The 18,992-nt window shown below is 38.0% G+C and overlaps 1 protein-coding gene across 1 annotated transcript; it reads left to right on the top strand.

The window, feature by feature from the left end:
- Positions 1 to 2,359: 2,359 nt before the first annotated feature.
- On the top strand, positions 2,360 to 2,830 carry LOC149205631 (uncharacterized). The gene has a single exon (XM_089397456.1). It carries the CDS (start codon positions 2,360 to 2,362, stop codon positions 2,828 to 2,830), a length of 471 nt encoding a protein of 156 aa, XP_089253582.1.
- The last annotated feature ends 16,162 nt before the right edge of the window (positions 2,831 to 18,992 follow it).

Raw genomic sequence — 18,992 nt, 5'->3', positions numbered from 1 at the left:
ACTTTATCATTTTCGGTCTCCTCGATGATTATTGGATCTCAGGGTTTTGCCTCTCCCTCCTCTCTTCTTTGCTCTCTTCCCCTTCCCCCTCCCATCACTGCCCCCAGCATCCCATCCCTATCGTCATCCTCTCTACCTTCTCTTCCCACCCCCTCCCCCTCTGTATCCCCTCGGTACGCCCTCCGATCCAGATCAAAGGATTGTGGACGTGACGCGATTGGCTTGGACCCTGAGACTACCCCTACCTCCCATAAACCCTCAAGGGGTCGACCATCTCATCTCACTAAAGCCAGACACACTGCAGGTGAAGAAGTTGCCCTCGGGCGGCAACAAACTATTGATAGGGCCCTTAGAGCTAGGAACAGCCCTTTGCCTCACCCTCCATGAAGTTCCTATCCTACAATTGCAGAGGGTTTGCTAGCCCTCCAAAAAGCTAGCACTCAAAAGATTTCTTACCTTGACATAGCTGGACATTATATTCTTACAAGAAATTCTTTGTTCGACGGATTCTCTTATCACTACTCTTAATTCTTGGTTGCCGAATTGGACCTTCCACGCCCTGGACGCATCTGGGAGATCGGGGGGTACTGCTATTGGTCTACACAACAAATCTATGGAGCTCAGGAACATTTGGGGAGGTCGGGGCTTTATAGGCATGGATATATATGCCCACTCTATAGAATCTGAAGTGCGCATTATGAATGTATATGGTCCATGTGTGGATAGGACAACTTTTGGAGAACCCTTCTGGACTCAGAATTCTTGCAGGCAGACAACATCATTCTTGGAGGAGATTTAAATTTTTCATTGGGATACAGTGAATCTTGGGGACACTCAGCCCAAGTAGATGGCCTCACAGACACCATCTCTACCTTACTTGAGGAGCACCAGTGGGTAAACATTCCATTAGCCAGGATTCAGTATACATGGACAAACAATCGCAGTGGAGACCACAACCTTGCAAGGAGACTTGATAGATTCCTCATCAAAGAAGCTTTCTTGAGCTCGCATCCGCGTATTCGACAGTGGGTTGGCACTGGAGGCATTTCTGATCATCGGCCAATATTCTTGGAATTGGACGATTCAAACCTGAGGATTAAAAGCCCCTTCAAATTCAATGCCTCTTGGCTCAAGGATCCTTCCTACATTCAAATGGTCTCTAATTACTGGCAATCCAACCCTATACAGGAACGTGAGGATCATACAGCAGGCTTTATCAGGAAATTGACAGAACTTAAGAGGATCTCCAAAATTTGGGCACACCAGAAATGGAAAAATGATGATAACACCCTGAGGGAAGCAGAGATGGCCATTGCCACCCATGAGGACTCTTCTAATGGTACTTTCCTAACACAAGAAGATAAAGATCATTATACCTCCCTCATCACGAAGCGTTCCCAAATTCTGAAGGAAAGGGAGGAGAGCTGGAGGCTCAGGAGCAGGGCAATCTGGCTCACTGAAGGAGATGACAATACTAAGTTTTTTCATAAGTTTGCTAACGGCAGAAAGGCCATTAACACTATTTGGGAACTTCGTAATGATCAGGGTCAATCGGTATCATCCCAACGGGATCTGGCTAGATTAGCTATTGACCACTTCAAAGGCATCTACAAGGCGCCCAGAGCTGTGAATATTATGGAAATCATGCGGATTGCAGAACACTTTCCCAGATTTGTACAACAGGAAGACTCAGAGGACCTGATGATGGAAGTGTCGAAGGAGGAGCTTGAGGTGACTATAAAATGGTTTAAAAAAGACAAGAGTCCTGGGCCAGATGGGTGGACCATTAAGTTCTACATAGCCTTTTTTGACATCCTGGGGGACGATTTACTCAAGATTGTGGAGGACTACAGGAGGAGTGGAAGATTCCTCGGACATCAAATCCACCTTCATTGCCCTTATTCCGAAATCTGACAATCCCTCCTCTTTCAACGACTTCCGACCCATTTCCCTCTGCAACTGCTTGTACAAGATTATCGCAAAGATCATAGCAAATTGACTGAAGCCTATCCTCTCCAGGCACATATCCTCAGAGCAGTTTGCTTTCCTTCAGCACAGACAAATTCATGAGGCTATAGCCACAGCGCAGGAACTCCTCCACACTATGCAGATGAAGAAACAGAAAGGCATGATTCTGAAGGTGGACCTCTCAAAGGCCTTTGATAGAGCTAATTGGCTCTACATAAGATTACTTCTGACTCACCTAGGCTTCCCCTTTGCATATATTAAATGGATCATGAGTTGCATTAAAGATGTATCTTACAGTGTGTTATTAAATGGGGAAGCCACATCTTTCTTCCTCTCGGAGAGGGGTCTCAGGCAGGGATGCCCACTCTCCCCACTACTTTTCTTACTTATCATGGAAGGATTAAGCAGGGCCATCATATCTGCTCGCAATAGGAATCAACTGGCTGGCATTAAGATCTCTGAGAATTTTTATCTCACCCATCTATTATTTGTTGATGACATTCTCATTTTTTTAAATGGTAGTATTGGCAACACCACGGTCCTACAGAATATCTTCAATCTTTTTCAACAAGCAACTGTGATGACTATAAATGATGGTAAATCCTCAATTACTTCCTTTGGCTGCTCACAACATGAGATTATATTTACCTCACAGCGCTTCCCTTTTACCTCTCTGAACCTGGAGGACGGTCTTAAATATCTGGGCTTTAGGCTAAAGCCTAATGGGTATAGGATCGCAGACTGGACATGGCTAATTGCAAAAGTGGAGAAGCGCCTTCAGGTTTGGTACCATAAATACCTATCCCGTGTAGGTAGATTAGCCCTGATTAAAGCTATGATTGAAGCCACTCCTGTTTTCTAGATGACCCTGGCTTAGATATCGAAGGGTATACTGAACAGGCTACAAAGTATATGTTTCAGATTCCTATGGAAAGGTAATCAACCGAGTAGGTTATTTGCCTAGGTCAAATGGGACACCGTTGCAATGCCTAAGAGATGGGGAGGATGGGGTATCAAAAGGCTTGATATTTTTTCCAAAGCCCTGGAAGCAAAGCTCGGTTGGCATCTTATCACCTCAAACAGCCTCTGGTCCCGGGTTGCACAGGTAAAATATAGATGGCCCATGAACCTGATGGACTGGTTCAGACAGCAGCACAGAACAAGTAATAACATCTCCAATGTATGGAAGACAGTCATTAATGCATTACCACTCCTTTGTGAAGGCATTACATGGAGAATAAAGGAGGGCAATGTTGTTCGTATTGGCACGGACCCATGGGTTGGTTGTGGCAATGCACACAGACTACCGGAAGACTTGATAAGGCATTTACACAGCAGGGGTATCACCCACATCAAACACATCGGTGACAGGAACAATTCCTCCTTCCTACAGCAAGCATGGAAATCGGCTCGTGATCTGGACATCCCTATACAGTGGCGACCTGATTGGTAGGAATACATGGACGCTCTCACACAGGCTCACATCTGACTTTCCGAAGGACCGGACGAGATTATATGGGCCTTTGCCAAACATGGTACATATTCTCCAAAAGCGGGATATATGAGATTAATGGAACCATTCAAACCCCCGAACATAAACCCGACTTGGAGATTACTCTGGAAGCTCAAGCCGGCCCCTCGTACCCACTTACTGATGTGGAACATTTTGTTTGATAAGATACCCACAGGGTCAAATCTGATGAAAAGATCCTTCCACGACCCTTTCTGGTGTCACCTGTGTCACAATGAAGAAGAAAATATTGATCATCTCTTCCTACATTGCCCCACCACTAAGGCACATTGGAATTCCATCATTTCTCACTATCCTAGCTTAAAATTATGGCAAGGACACAACATTCTGGATGCCTGGAGCACATGGTGTCAAAGTCAAAATGGAAAATCAAGAAATATGCCTCTTCTAGTTTGCTGGTCACTTTGGATTGCTAGAAACCATTGTATTTTCAACCACAAAATACCCCACTGGCCTACCATCCTGCTTCATACCATTGCGGATTATGATCTACTTCCCGAGGAGGACTCCAATGCCCCTCCCCGCACCATTATACCAGAAAACATAGACAAAACAAAACCGTGGGCATACTTTGATGGATATGTGCAGGAGGCAGGATGTGGTGGCAGAGCCATTCTCTACCTAAATGATTCACATTGTTTCAAGATCCAAATAAATTTAGGCAGGGGAACTAATAATTATGTTGAACTCTGCACTGCTAAACATCTCATTCATTTTGCATTGGAAAAGAATTGCAGACATCTACAGCTGTTTGGTGATTCCAAAATCATTTGCAATTGGTTAAATAATGCATCCCACTGTAATGCATTTTCATTGAGGCATATATTAGAAGAAGCACAAAGATTGATATCTTCTTTTGACTCCTTTACCTGTCGCCACATTTACAGGGAGCAAAACACGGGGGCAGATCACCTTTCCAAAGAGGTAGCGCTTAGACAGGGCAATGACTGGCTGATCCAGGAGGAAATAGATGGGACCTACCACCAGCATTATCACAGACCTTTTGTGGATACCAGAGAAAATGGGCTATAAGCCCTACAATATTTTCTGATAAACTTGTATATAACATGTTTGTATTTACATCTTTTTGGTCTATATTTATGACTTGGATATACAGCCCAGATCTTGATACTTAGTATCTCTCTCTGCGAAGAGACAGCTTACAATTTTGATCTTGTTCTCTCTATGTTAGAGAGCAGGCATAGATATAGTATAGCAGATAACAGACTCCCTGCGTGGAGATAAAACTTTTCATTACCTTTCTGGTCAAAAGTTTCCTTTTTGAACTTGACAGGCAACTCTGCCTCCATATGCATATGCCTTAGCATCTACAAAATGTAATTTCTTATATATCAATAGAAATTACGATTTTTTTCCATGGGAAAAAACATGGAATCAAATAAATCTACATGCATCATTTTGGAGTGGTTACGATTATAATAATTGCAACGTAACAAGATCAAAGTTTTTCTCGTTTACCTTGGGCGATTCCCGGAATCGCCCAGCTGCCAATATATTTTAAATTTAGGAAATTTTAATTTGAATCTAATTTCTCTAAATTTCAGCAAAGTATCATTTATTCTAGTGTCACCCATTATGATTTTCAACCATAGAACAACAAACTTTATTTATTAATACTTATTTATTAATTCAAGAAAATATTATCTCCCAACTAGAATCAACTAAACTCAATCCCTAATGTTTTAGGTTAAATCAAAACCCTTAATGTCCAAACTATTATAATTATATTTTAAGTGATACCAAAGTTGTTAATCCACTTTATTAATTCCTCATTTGAAAATCCAAGAGTTAAAATGATAAAATAATAACTTCAGTAACATTAACACGGAATCAAATAACATGTTAATTTTTTAACATTAGTAGGGAATCAAATAAATCTGCATGCATCATTTTGGAGTGGTTACGGTTATAATAATTGCAACATAACAAAATCAAAGCTTTTCTCGTTTACGTTGTGCAATTCCCGCAATCCCCCAGCTGCCAATATATTTTAAATTTCGAGATTTTAATTTGAATATAATTTCTCTAAATTCCGGCAAAGTATCATTTATTCTAGTGTCACCCATTATGATTTTCAACCATAGAACAACAAACTTTATTTATTAATACTTATTTATTAATTCAAAAAAATATTATTTTCCAACCAGAATCAACTAATCTCAATCCCTAATGTTTTAGGTTAAATCAAAACCCTTAATGTCCAAACTATTATCATTATATTTTAAGTGATACCAAAGTTGTTAATTCACTTTATTAATTCCTCATTTAAAAATCCAAGAGTTAAAATGATAAAATAGTAACTTCAGTAACATTAACAGGGAATCAAATAACATGATACTTTTTTAACATTAATAGGGAATCAAATAAATCTACATGCATCATTTTGGAGTGGTTACAGTTATAATAATTGCAATATAACAAGATCAAAGATTTTCTCGTTTACCTTGGGCGATTCCCGGAATCACCCGGCTGCCAATATATTTTAAATTTAGGAATTTTAATTTGAATCTAATTCCTCTAAATTTCGACAAAGTATCATTTATTCTAGTGTCACCCATTATGATTTTCAACCATAGAACAACAAACTTTATTTATTAATACTTATTTATTAATTCAAAAAAATATTATTTTCCAACGAGAATCAACTAATCTCAATCCCTAATGTTTTATGTTAAATCAAAACCCTTAATGTCCAAACTATTATCATTATATTTTAAGTGATACCAAAGTTTTTAATCCACTTTATTAATTTCTCATTTAAAAATCCAAGAGTTAAAATGATAAAATAGTAACTTCAGTAACATTAACAGAGAATCAAATAACATGATACTTTTTTAACATTAATAGGGAATCAAATAAATCTACATGCATCATTTTGGAGTGGTTACAGTTATAATAATTTCAACATAACAAGATCAAAGCTTTTCTCGTTTATGTTGGGCGATTCCCGGAATCGCCCGGATGCCAATATATTTTAAATTTAGGAATTTTAATTTGAATCTAATTCCTCTAAATTCCGGCAAAGTATCATTTATTCTAGTGTCACCCATTATGATTTTCAACCATAGAACAACAAATGTTATTTATTAATACTTATTTATTAAATCAAAAAGATATTATTTTCCAAACGGAATCAACTAATCTCAATCCCTAATGTTTTAGGTTAAATCAAAACCTTTAATGTCCAAACTATTATCATTATATTTTAAGTGATACCAAAGTTGTTAATCCACTTTATTAATTCCTCATTTAAAAATCCAAGAGTTAAAATGATAAAATAGTAACTTCAGTAACATAGGGAATCAAATAACATGATACTTTTTTAACATTAATAGGAAATCAAATAAATCTACATGCATCATTTTGGAGTGGTTATAGTTATAATAATTACAACATAAAAAGATCAAAGCTTTTTTCGTTTATGTTGGGCGATTCCCTGAATCGCTCGGCTGCCAATATATTTTAAATTTAGGAATTTTAATTTGAATCTAATTTCTCTAAATTCTGGCAAAGTATCATTTATTCTAGTGTCACCCATTATGATTTCCAACCATAGAACAACAATTTTTATTTATTAATACTTATTTATTAATTCAAAAAAATATTTTTTTCCAACCAAAATCAACTAATCTCAATCCCTAATGTTTTAGGTTAAATCAAAACCCTTAATGTCCAAACTATTCTCAATCCCTAATGTTTTAGGTTAAATCAAAACCCTTAATGTCCAAACTATTATCATTATATTTTAAGTAATACCAAAGTTGTTAATCCACTTTTTCAATTCCTCATTTAAAAATCCAAGAGTTAAAATGATAAAATAGTAACTTAAGTAACATTAATAGCAAATCAAATAACATGATACTTTTTTAACATTAATAGGGAATCAAATAAATCTACATGCATCATTTTGGAGTGGTTACAGTTATAATAATTGCAACATAACAAGATCAAAGTTTTTCTTGTTTACATTGGACGATTGTCAGAATCGCCCTGCTGCCAATATATTTTAAATTTAGGAATTTTAATTTGAATCTATTCTAAATTTCGACAAAGTATCATTTATTCTAGTGTCACCCATTATGATTTTCAACCATAGAACAACAAACTATTAATACTTATTTATTAATTCAAAAAAAATATTATTTTCCAAATAGAATCAATTAATCTCAATCCCTAATGTTTTAGGTTAAATCAAAACCCTTAATTTCCAAACTATTATCATTAAATTTTTAATGATACCAAAGTTGTTAATCCACTTTATCATTTCCTCATTTAAAAATCCAAGAGTTAAAATGATAAAATAATAACTTCAGTAACATTAACAGGGAATCAAATAACATGATACTTTTTTAACATTAATAGGGAATCAAATAAATCTACATGCATCATTTTGGAGTGGTTACAGTTATAATAATTGCAACATAACAAGATCAAAGCTTTTCTCATTTATGTTGGGCGATTCCCGGAATTACCCTGCCGCCAATATATTTTAAATTTAGGAATTTTAATTTGAATCTAATTCCTCTAAATTTGGCAAAGTATCATTTATTCTAGTGTCACCCATTATGATTTTCAACCATAGAACAACAAACTTTATTTATTAATTCAAAAAATTATTATTTTCCAATGAGAATCAACTAATCTCAATCCCTAATGTTTTAGGTTAAATCAAAACCTTTAATGTCCAAACTATTATCATTATATTTTACGTGATACCAAAGTTGTTAATCCACTTTATTAATTCTTCATTTAAAAATCCAAGAGTTAAAATGATAAAAGAGTAACTTCAGTGACATTAACAGGAATCCAATAACATGATACTTTTTTAACATTAATACGGAATCAAATAAATCTACATGCATCATTTTGGAGTGATTACAGTTATAATAATTGCAAGATAACAAGATCAAAGATTTTCTCGTTTACGTTGCGGGTGCCAATATATTTTAAATTTAGGAATTTTAATTTGAATCTAATTTCAACAAAGTATCATTTATTCTAGTGTCACCCATTATGATTTTCAACCATAGAACAACAAACTTTATTTATTAATACTTATTTATTAATTCAAAAATATATTATTTTCCAACGAGAACCAACCAATCTCAATCCCTAATGTTTTAGGTTAAATCAAAACCCTTAATGTCCAAACTATTATCATTATATTTTAAATAATACCAAAGTTGTTAATCCACTTTTTCAATTCCTCATTTAAAAATCCAAGAGTTAAAATGATAAAATAGTAACTTAAGTAACATTAACAGGGAATCAAATAACATGAGACTTTTTTAACATTAATAAGGAATCAAATAAATCTACATGCATAATTTTGGAGTGGTTACAGTTATAATAATTGCAACATAACAAGATCAAAGATTTTCTCGTTTACTATATATTTCAAATTTAGGAATTTTAATTTGAATCTAATTCATCTAAATTCCTGCAAAGTATCATTTATTCTAGAGTCACCCATTATGATTTTCAACCATTGAACAACAAAAGTTATATATATATATATATATATATATATATATATATATATATATATATATATATATATATAGGGGTATGATGTATTGATATAAACTAAGACATTCAATTTAAAAAAAATATACACATAATGTTAATATTTTTAAGTATTTTTCATGAAATATGTTATGAGCGTTATATTATTATAATAATAATAATAATAATTTTAATTTTAATTTTTTAATTTGAATCAAAATTATATTTATATTTTTATAGAGTAGTGTGAGTCTTTTTTTTTGTTTTTAAAATAAAATAAAATAAAATAAAAAAAAAAAATTAACAATCTTAAAAAAAAAAAAAATCGAAATTTTAAATTTTAAATTTGGTTTTACTAGCATTTTTTAAAAATGTTGAAAATTGACACTAAAAAAAATGCCATCATTCCACTATCAATACTTTTCATTTTCAGGGTGTTTTTTGCACAATTTTTCCACAAAAAAAATTGTTTTCACTGCCATTTTTAAAACATGTTCAAAATTGACCCTAAAAGAAAAAACCATCATTCCAGTGTACACACTTTTCGTTTTTAGCACTGTTTTTCATGTTTTTTCGGGGTTTTTGGGCCAAAGTTCCTGTTTTGAGTTTAGGCATAGTAAGGGAAGGAATAAATGCAATCTCCACAGGCAATGGAGACACATACGCAGGTCACAAAGATCCGCAGGCAAATGAAGACAGAGACATCTTCACGCAGTCATAGGAAACATATCAACGCAGTCATAAAGAGTAGGCGCAGTGATGTGAAGGAAGACGCAGTCATGTGAGACCTGTAGCTGCCAAACACAATGTGAAGATGTCATCACTATGCAGCCCTAAACTACAATGCCCTTAACGCCGTAAAGGAGAAGTTGCAGTAAGAAGTATTCGTTGTAAGATGGAGCCGCAGGCATAGAAGAGGAACCACCATAATTGATAGCCACAATGATAACGGAACAGCCGTTGTCAAGCATAAAAGAACTACAGTCAAGCACGGAAGAGCCGCAGTCTTAGTTGTATTCATGTAAGATAGCCGCAATCACTATCAAGAGATCAAAGGTCTCTTTGCACCTCGAATGTTGAAAGGCAGACATACTAGATATCGAATTCTGGGCTAAATGATACAGCGATCTCTCACGTACAGATTTCAGATGAACTAAGGAGACTGTGTATCTATTGCAGTCTCGATCAGCATACTGATATATATGTTTCCTCGTTGTCCATGTCAAAGGAAATATGTATGTGGTTGTAAGAATTTCCAGCTAAGGCTCAGGAATGTTTCAGATATGGTATAACAAAATTCAGATTGTTGTAGGTGACAGCATGACGATAGAAAGAGTGTTTAATTTAGGACTGCTGGAAGGAATCTGGAACTATAGCCTAGCTGCTTTGCTAGGCTGCAAGCCATAGCAAGCAGCTAAGGCTAAAGCATGAAGGTATTGCAAACTTGATGTAGCAACATAGTATTGCAGCTGGATGATGAATGATGGGCATATTAGTAAGGAGCAGCATGATGATGAATGAGATCATGAGCATTGGTAGCTTGATGATGAACAACACCATGGAAGATGCAGCATGATGAGCAGCATGAAGCTGAGAGTAGCTCTGTCATCAAGGTTCAACACATGTGACAGTACAGCAAGGTGTCACACGGTAATGTACAGCAAATGAATGAGAGGCAGCACTACGATAGGTGGAGCCATCATCTTGGAGAATCAGTTGAAGCAAAATGTCTTCAACTGATCTCATTGTTATAGGAAATGATCTATGCTAGATCTAGATAAGTCAAATTGTTGACTTCTGTTGTAAATGTACTATCTCTCTCTCTCTCTTTCTCTGCTGAACTTTGAAGAACATAAAAGAAGAATTGATCGAGGGTTTCCCCACATTGTGGGGTTTGTCCCTGGATGGTGCCACATCTTGTGTCCTATTGTCTTAGCTTGTCTTCTGCGATTTATATTTATGTTCTATCTGCAGTTTACTTTAATGCTGATGTGGTTTCTAATCTGGAAAAGAATTTGGAAAATTAAAATAAATTTCTCTAGCATAGAACGTACCTAAATTTAACATGGTATCAGAGCTGAGGTGAAGACAATACCCAAGAAAAAGTGAAAGAGCAATCACCAAAGACATTTGGGACAAGATAAAAGGATCAGTGGGTTCCTCATCCCTCTTCAAATTCACCGTGGGTGAAGTCGAAGCAGAGAATATTATCAAAATGGTGCAACGGAAGGTTCTGATGGCCTACTTAAAGATCACTTCATTGGGAAGCTCGGATCTAAGGGTGGAAGGAAAGACAGATGCCTTGGTTACAATAAGTTCGGCCATTATGCGAAGGAGTGTCTGAATGGCAAAGACACTTCTCTTGATGAAGATAATCAAATCATTCCAAGGTCAAGGGAATGACAGGTAATACAGTTTATCAAGGAAAAATGGTCGACTCTTTAAAGAAAGCAAGGAACCCCAGGCACTTCATTAGATAGGTAATCGTGGGATTATACTTGGGGCCGATACCACCTATCCCGAAAAGGGTGCAGGGAATTTTACCCCTCAATTGAATGAGGGTAACTCGATTCATTTACAGAATCTCTTTTATGTACCTGATCGCAAGAAGAACCTGGTGTCCATGTCAGCAATGGAAGTCAAAGGTTATAGGGTGGCACTCATCGATGGAAAGGTACGTGCTTGAAAATAGATTTTTCAAAGATGTTTTTGAGTTCAGGGTTGTATCAAGTTGCAGGAAATCCATTGGGAACCATGTCCATTAACACAACACCGGAGGTCTATGAGTCAGATGATGATAGGGATGCCTGAATTCAAAAAGAGCATGAAGGTACATGTCTGAGATGTACCAAAGGAAAATCTTATAAGGGGACCATTCCCCTCATGCCACAGGTCCACAGGTTTGGAACAACCCGAGGAGTTTGAGATTCATGATCGGGAATCTCATGTATGCAGGTGGTAGAAAGCCCTCTATGGCTTGAAGCAAAACACCCCAGGCATAGTATGAGAGGATTAACAACTATCTGATGAAGCTGAGATTCACTAGGAGTGAAATCGATCCAAACCGTTACTCGAAGGTTGTGGATGATAGACCTCTCATACCGGCACTTATTTCTGACAAGTGCAGACCCTCTCATTTGTAGGACACGGAGGGAGTTGGATTCTGAATGTGGAAAGATAAACTGCAAGCCTATGACTACCTCGAGGATCTTGACTTTCAAGAAGTTATATGGTAGTGATGTCAGACCAGATTTGGGAAATGCCTCTGAGTTTCATAAACTCATTCACGTTGATGTTCTTGGAGAACCTCCATCCAAACATATGTGTTGCAGTTAGCATGGTGAACTCATATTTGCTTGAGCTTCACTGGATTGGTGCCTAGAATCTTTTGAGATATATTCAGGGCACAATCTCTCATGGATTGAGATACACTGCCTGGTATATTTCAAATGTTGAGTGGGCAGGCAGTGTGAAGGATCACTAGAGCACTTCTCAATGCTGGTTCTCCTTGGGATCTGCTTCGATATCCTGGATGAGCAGGAAGTATAAGTCGGTGGCTTTGAGCACCATCGAGGCAAAGTATATTGCTGCTAGCATGGCTACTTGAGAGGCAGTCTGGTTACGAAAGCTCTTCATTGATCTGTTTGGATACCACTATGTAGCAGGATGATTAGTTCTCCTGTGAGGTCTAGATGATGTGTTCTCCATGATGACTATGTAGCAGGATGATTAGTTCTCCTGTGAGGTATGGATGATGTGTTCTCCATGACAACTATGTAGCAAGATGATTAGTTCTCTTGTGACGTCTGGATGATGTGTTCTCCATGACGATTATGTAGCAAGATGATTAGCTCTCTTGTGAGGCTTGGATGATGTGTTCTCCATGGCGATTATGTAGCAGGATGATAAGTTCTCCTGTGAGGACAGGATTGATTAGTTCTCCTGTCGAGGCATCCTACCCATGCAGTCTGGGACTCATGGGAAGTACCTCTCATCTAATCAATGAGCAATGAAATGAGGATAGAGACCATAGTAGTACTGATGGACGCATCGTTGTATCTACCGTACTCCCTATGCTAGGATGACCTTCATTGATCTGGGATCAATGATACTGGTCTGGGACCAGTTGTAGGAGTTGTACCTACTATGACGCTGACTTCAGGTCAGTTGAGACTGGTTTGGGACTAGTGGTACATACTCTGAGACTGACTTCGAGTTAGTGTAGGACTGGATTGGGACCAGTGAGAGTGATACATACTATGACGCTAACTTTGGGTCGGTTGAGACTGGTCTGGGACCAGTGATATGCACTCTGAGATTGACTTCGAGTCAGTGGAGAATGGTATGAGACATTCTCGATCAATTATTCTTCGTCATGGTTCAGTAGAGCCAAGCTGAGCAGAGCAGAGTAGAGTAGAGCCAGCAGAGCTGAGCAGAGCCAGCAGAGCTGAGCAGAGCTAAGTAGAGCTTATCAGAGCAGTGCAGGGCACTAATGGCAAAGACAGTACAGTCAGACATATGGATCAGCGGATGGAGTTCTCCCTAGTTGAGATGGAGTGTTAAAATTGGAAAATAGGGCCAAACTCCATGTGGGTCAGCTTATTTATGTCAGCTGATATTTTTATTGGATCCCTCTCGTTGAGAGGTGTAGGATTGATCTAAAGATCATCCGATTCCGATAAGTATTTATGGAGATATGAATTTATTTTGATTATGGAATTATTATCAAGATGGCCAGCAACTTGAGTAGGCTCAGAAGCCCAATAGACATGCCTATTCATCATCTACATTTTTAGTATAAATATAGAGGACTTGAAATCATTTGAGATACATATCCTCTTCATGTGTTCTCCTCCTCTCCACGTCTTGGGTTTTTGGAGAAGGAGGGACACCAAGAATATACACTGGATGATGCCCTAAACTTTGTATATACACTGTAATGGAGACATCAAGCCGCAGTAAGGGAAGGAATTTATATGCCATCAAGCCGCATTAAGGGAAGGAATAAATGCAGTCTCTGCAGGCAATGGAGACACATACGCAGGTCATGAAGATCCGCAGGAAAATGAAGATAGAGACATCTTCACGCAGTCACAGGAAGCATATCAACACAGTCATAAAGGGTAGGCGCAATGATGTGAAGGAAGCCGCAGTCATGTGAGACCTGTAGCTGCCAAACATAGTGTGAAGGTGTCATCACTACACAGCCCTAAACTACAATGCCCTTAACGTTGTAAAGGAGAAGCTGCAGTAAGAAATATCTACGGTAAGATGGAGCTGCATGCATAGAAGAGGAACCACCATAAATGATAGTCGCAGTGATAACAGAACAACCGCTGTCAAGCATAAAAGAACCACAGTCAAGCACAGAAGAGTCGCAGTCTTAGTTGTAGTCATGTAAGATAGCTACAATCACTGTCAAGAGATCAAAGGTCTCTTTGCACCTCGTATGTTGAAAGGCAGACAGATTAGATATCGAATTCTGGGCTAAATGATACAGCGATCTCTCACGTACAGATTTCGGATAAACTAAGGAGACTATGTATCTATTGCAGTCTTGATCAGCATACTAATATATATGTTTCCTCTTTTTCCATGTCAAAGGAAATATGTATGTGGTTGTAAGAATTTCCAGCTAAGGCTCAGGAATGTTTCAGATATGGTATAACAAAATTCGGATTGTTGTAGGTGATAGCATGATGATAGAAAGAGTGTTTAATTTAAGACTGCAGGAAAGAATCTGGAACTATAGCCTAACTGCTTTGCTAGGCTGCGAGCCATAGCAAGAAGCTAAGGCTGAAGCATGAAGGTATTGCAAACTTGATGTAGCAACACAGTATTGCATTTGGATGATGAATGATGGGCATATTAGTAAGGAGCAGCATGATGATGAATGAGATCATGAGCATTGGTAGCTTGATGATGAATAAGACCATGGAAGATGCAGCATGAAGCTGAGAGAAGCTTTTTCATCAAGGTTCAACACATGTGACAGTACAGCAAGGTGTCACACGGTGATGTGCAGCAAATGAACGAGAGGCAGCACTACGATAGGTGGAGCCGTCACCTTGGAGAATCAGTTGAAGCAGAATGTCTTCAACTGATCTCATCGTTATACGAAATGATCTATGCTAGATCTAGATAAGTCAAAGTGTTGACTTCTGTTGTAAATGTACTATCTATCTCTCTCTCTTTCTCTTCTGAACTTTGAAGAACATAAAAGAAGAATTGATCAAGGGTTTCCCCACATTGTGGGGTTTGTCCCAAGCTGGCACCACATCTTGTGTCCTCTTGTCTTGGCTTGTCTTCTGTGATTTATATTTATGTTCTATATGCAATTTACTTTAATGCTGATGTTATTGCTATTCTGGAAAAGAATTTGGAAAATTAAAATAAATTGCTATAGCATAGAACATACCTAAATTTAACAAAGTTTCCATTGGTGGAAAGCAAAACAAGGTTATGGTCCAGACCCCTCTGGAGCTTCGACGTTTCCATTCTCAATTGTCGGTGCTCCTGTGCTCACCAAGAGTTGGGGTTTGCATGGTTTGGAGATGGATTTCTACCCTCATCAATCCCTACCTCTCATAACAACTACAGAATATGCACTTTCGCCAGGGTTCTTAGCTTGGGTTTTTATAGTTGTATAACTCTTATAAATCCAACCCTCCCTTTCATTGGGCTTTTCTCCTCACTCAAGCACTTAGTAGGTGGACATGTTTCACTCCCTAGTACAATTTTGGTTGTTCCTTACACCACTGGGGTTTTTCCCTTGACCTCCCCACCTGCGCATATGGTTCCTTTAGGTGGACTCGAGGGTTTCTTACCAGCCAATTCACAGGAGGTGGATTTTCTAGTGGGCGGCCTAGATTCTATCTTTACCTCAATGTTGTCTAGTTCCCAAATGGTCATTCCTAGGGTTTTTACTCTTGGAAATGACCCTATTCCTAATTAGGTACTAAGTTATCAACCTTTGGGACCCAAAAAGGGGAAAAAAATATTCAGTCAAAGCGAAGAAGGGGCAGCTCTCTATGGTGTTGGGTGATGGTATTGAAATGCATAAGGTTGTTCAAAGGTCCAAGCTTGCATTGGTGGGTTGTGCATGATGACATCACTATAATGGGAAGATGATTCAAGACTTGAGGTCTATGGAATGGGGGGGCACATCAATCCTTTTCCATATTTCAAGGTATTGGTAAGAGGATGGTTCATTTTTTAATTCAAATATTTTGAAGAGGTCCAATGGGTTATGAACAAGGTATGGAGTATAGACTCCTCTCCAATCCTTCTCAAGAATTGGACCCCTCTTTTCAATTCAACGCGAGAAAATATGGACTAAAATATTAGTATTGGTCGGAGTAGGCCATGATGGAGATCAGAAATCAACTCAAGGAATGCCTCGAGGTGGGTTTATCGTTCAAAAATTTTGATGAGATGAAAGTGCAAGGGTTTTAGTGAATTTGGACATCTAAGGCTTATCGGGTGAGGTGAAGCTTTCTCACAAAGGTATTGTTTCCACACAAACATTAGACTACAAAGGTATTCCTTTCCAATATCAGTGATGTCATAAGCACAAACACAATAAGGCAGACTACAAGCTAGGTTTTCGTGGAAATTCAGGGGTGACTAAGTCCTCTCTACACAATAAACAAGGAGTGGATCAAGCACCAAAAGAGGCAATTGGAATATCCTCATCCCCACATATTGGAGATGGACCACCAACTGTTGACACTGGCATCCACATATCCTCTTTAGGGCCGACAGTGGATCTCACGACCATGTCTTCAATGGTGGAGTCCATGGAGATATAAGGGGACATATTTGAAAATCCTACGACCCATCTAGAGTCGTCATCTGTCGAGCAGAACAAGGGAACTTCTTCTCCTACTTTGTCTCTTTCATATGTTGTTAGCAGTTTCTCAGAGTTGGGAAAGGAATGGACCATTTTGAGGCATGTTTCTAATGTGTACATTGATGGGCACCCCTCTTCTCATTTCAAAATAATACCAAGTACCTGCCTTGTATCCACCACAGCCAATATTGACCCTCGTCCTATTGTATCATCCCTCGATGGTCATCATGGGTTTGGGTTTCAATCCCTCTCATGCGAGTGCGAACAAGGGTCATGGTCAAAAGTTGAACCTTTCCAAAGCACAAAACATAAAAGTGATGGAAAAATCTTATGGAAAATAACACGCCATTGATAGGTTTCTCAAAGCATTGCAGACCCCAATAGAGTTCCCCCATGATCTCTCTCTCTTTTAAATGTCAAGGTTTGGCCAACCCATCTAAAAAATTGGCCCTTCATAGAATAGTTGGTTCAAATCATGCTTCGATCGTCCTCATGTAAGAAACTTTGGGAGAAGGGGAAAATGTACAGGCTTGTTTACTGAAATTGTTTCCTAGTTGGGAATTTACCTGTTTGGATGCAAATGGCAGATCAGGTGGTCGCAATTGGGTGGAATCCTAGTTTTATAAAGGAGTTATGTTCTTGGGGCATGCCTATGGTTTTGGGGATTTCTTTTAATTCAGTTGTATTGGATAAATATTTTTTGGTCATCAATGTATATGGACCCCAACAGGACAAGCTCCTATTCTAGGAAAGTATTGCAAAGACTTCTTTATTCTCAGCAAGAAACTTAATCTCTAGGAGACATTTAAAGTTTTCTATTTTTTTAGCAGAAATTTGGGGGCCAAGGGCACAAGTTGAACCCATTTACATAAATTCCACCATTTACCTACAGTTTCATCAACTATTGATGTAGATCTTTTGAATCTAAAGCCTACATAGAGGAATAACAAAACAAGTTTGAACAGGATAGCCAAAAAAATTGAATCATTTTCTCCAGGCGGAGTAACTCGTGGATGACACTCCACTTATGTGAGGGAGGAAAAATGTTTTTATCATTCTCATACCTTCTTGGAGATAAAAGGACAAAGAAATAAACCCTCGATCCCTATCAAGTTAAATGTAGTATGGCTCAAGGATGAATCTTTCTTAGAACTAGTCCAAAATACTTGGAGGCCTTTTGTTCCACGAGTTGGATATTCAACGGTTACTTAGTTCACTCATAACTTAAAATATTTCAAACAAGTTACTATTACTTGGTTGGTTATTAATAATATATAGGACACTCGAGAGCTTTATGCTATTGAAGAGGATCCCAAAGCTATCTATGAAGAGGTTTTTGAAGGTTATTAATGAGAGGCTTCAAAAGCAAGATTACTTGGATTGGAAGGTAAGAATAAAAAACTATTGGATGACGAAGAAGCAACCTGGAATTTGAAGAGTTGTGCTATGTGGCTCGAGGCAAGGGACAAGAATACTAAGTTCTTTAAAAATTACACTAAAGGGAGGAAAATGAGCAGCACTATTTGGCATCTAAATGATCAGGATGGTAGTAGTGTCTCTTCATTTGATGATTTAGTTTCTCTTCGGTGCAGACACCTTAATGGAATTTTCAAGGCCCCTTCAAAGCCCCTATTGTTGAAGCAGTATGCACTGCTTTGTTTCCATTTTTCTCTTGATGTGGACAATGAGCATTTAATGGAAGAGGTTTCCAAGGAGGAATTTATGGAGGTATTATCCAGTTTCTAGAAGGACAAGATGATGGAATGTGTAGCTTGGGAGGTACTCCCACAAACTCTGGGGTACTGGATTTGTGAGGAGTTGACTCACAGAAATATGGTTTTGTGGGAAATGTACCTAAGAAATTGGCTTTGTACCCAAAGTTGTGGGTGAAATATCCAAGAATAAAATCATTGTTTATTCATTGTGTGCATGAGGGACACCCCTGATGGGCTAAGGGGAGCCTAGGGATACAATCGAGTGGGCGAAAGTAAATAAAAATAATTTTATTCCTTATGTAAAATGGTGTTTGAGCATGTAGGCTTGGGTCAGCTTGATTTAAGAGAGGTGACCCTTGGTGAAAAGTGACTCTAACAAAGAACACTATAAGTAGGAGTA

This window comes from Pinus tabuliformis, chromosome 1_2, assembly GCF_031772625.1.
Source record: "Pinus tabuliformis cultivar Carrire ecotype Pingquan chromosome 1_2, CPIR1, whole genome shotgun sequence".
NCBI lineage: Eukaryota > Viridiplantae > Streptophyta > Pinopsida > Pinales > Pinaceae > Pinus > Pinus tabuliformis.
Note: the sequence above shows the minus strand (reverse complement) of the source record. Positions and strands in the feature narration are given on the sequence as shown.

What these genes read in the sequence shown, in the direction of transcription:
- LOC149205631 (XM_089397456.1), top strand. Translation starts at nt 2,360, where the DNA reads ATGGAAGGATTAAGCAGGGCCATCATATCTGCTCGCAATAGGAATCAA.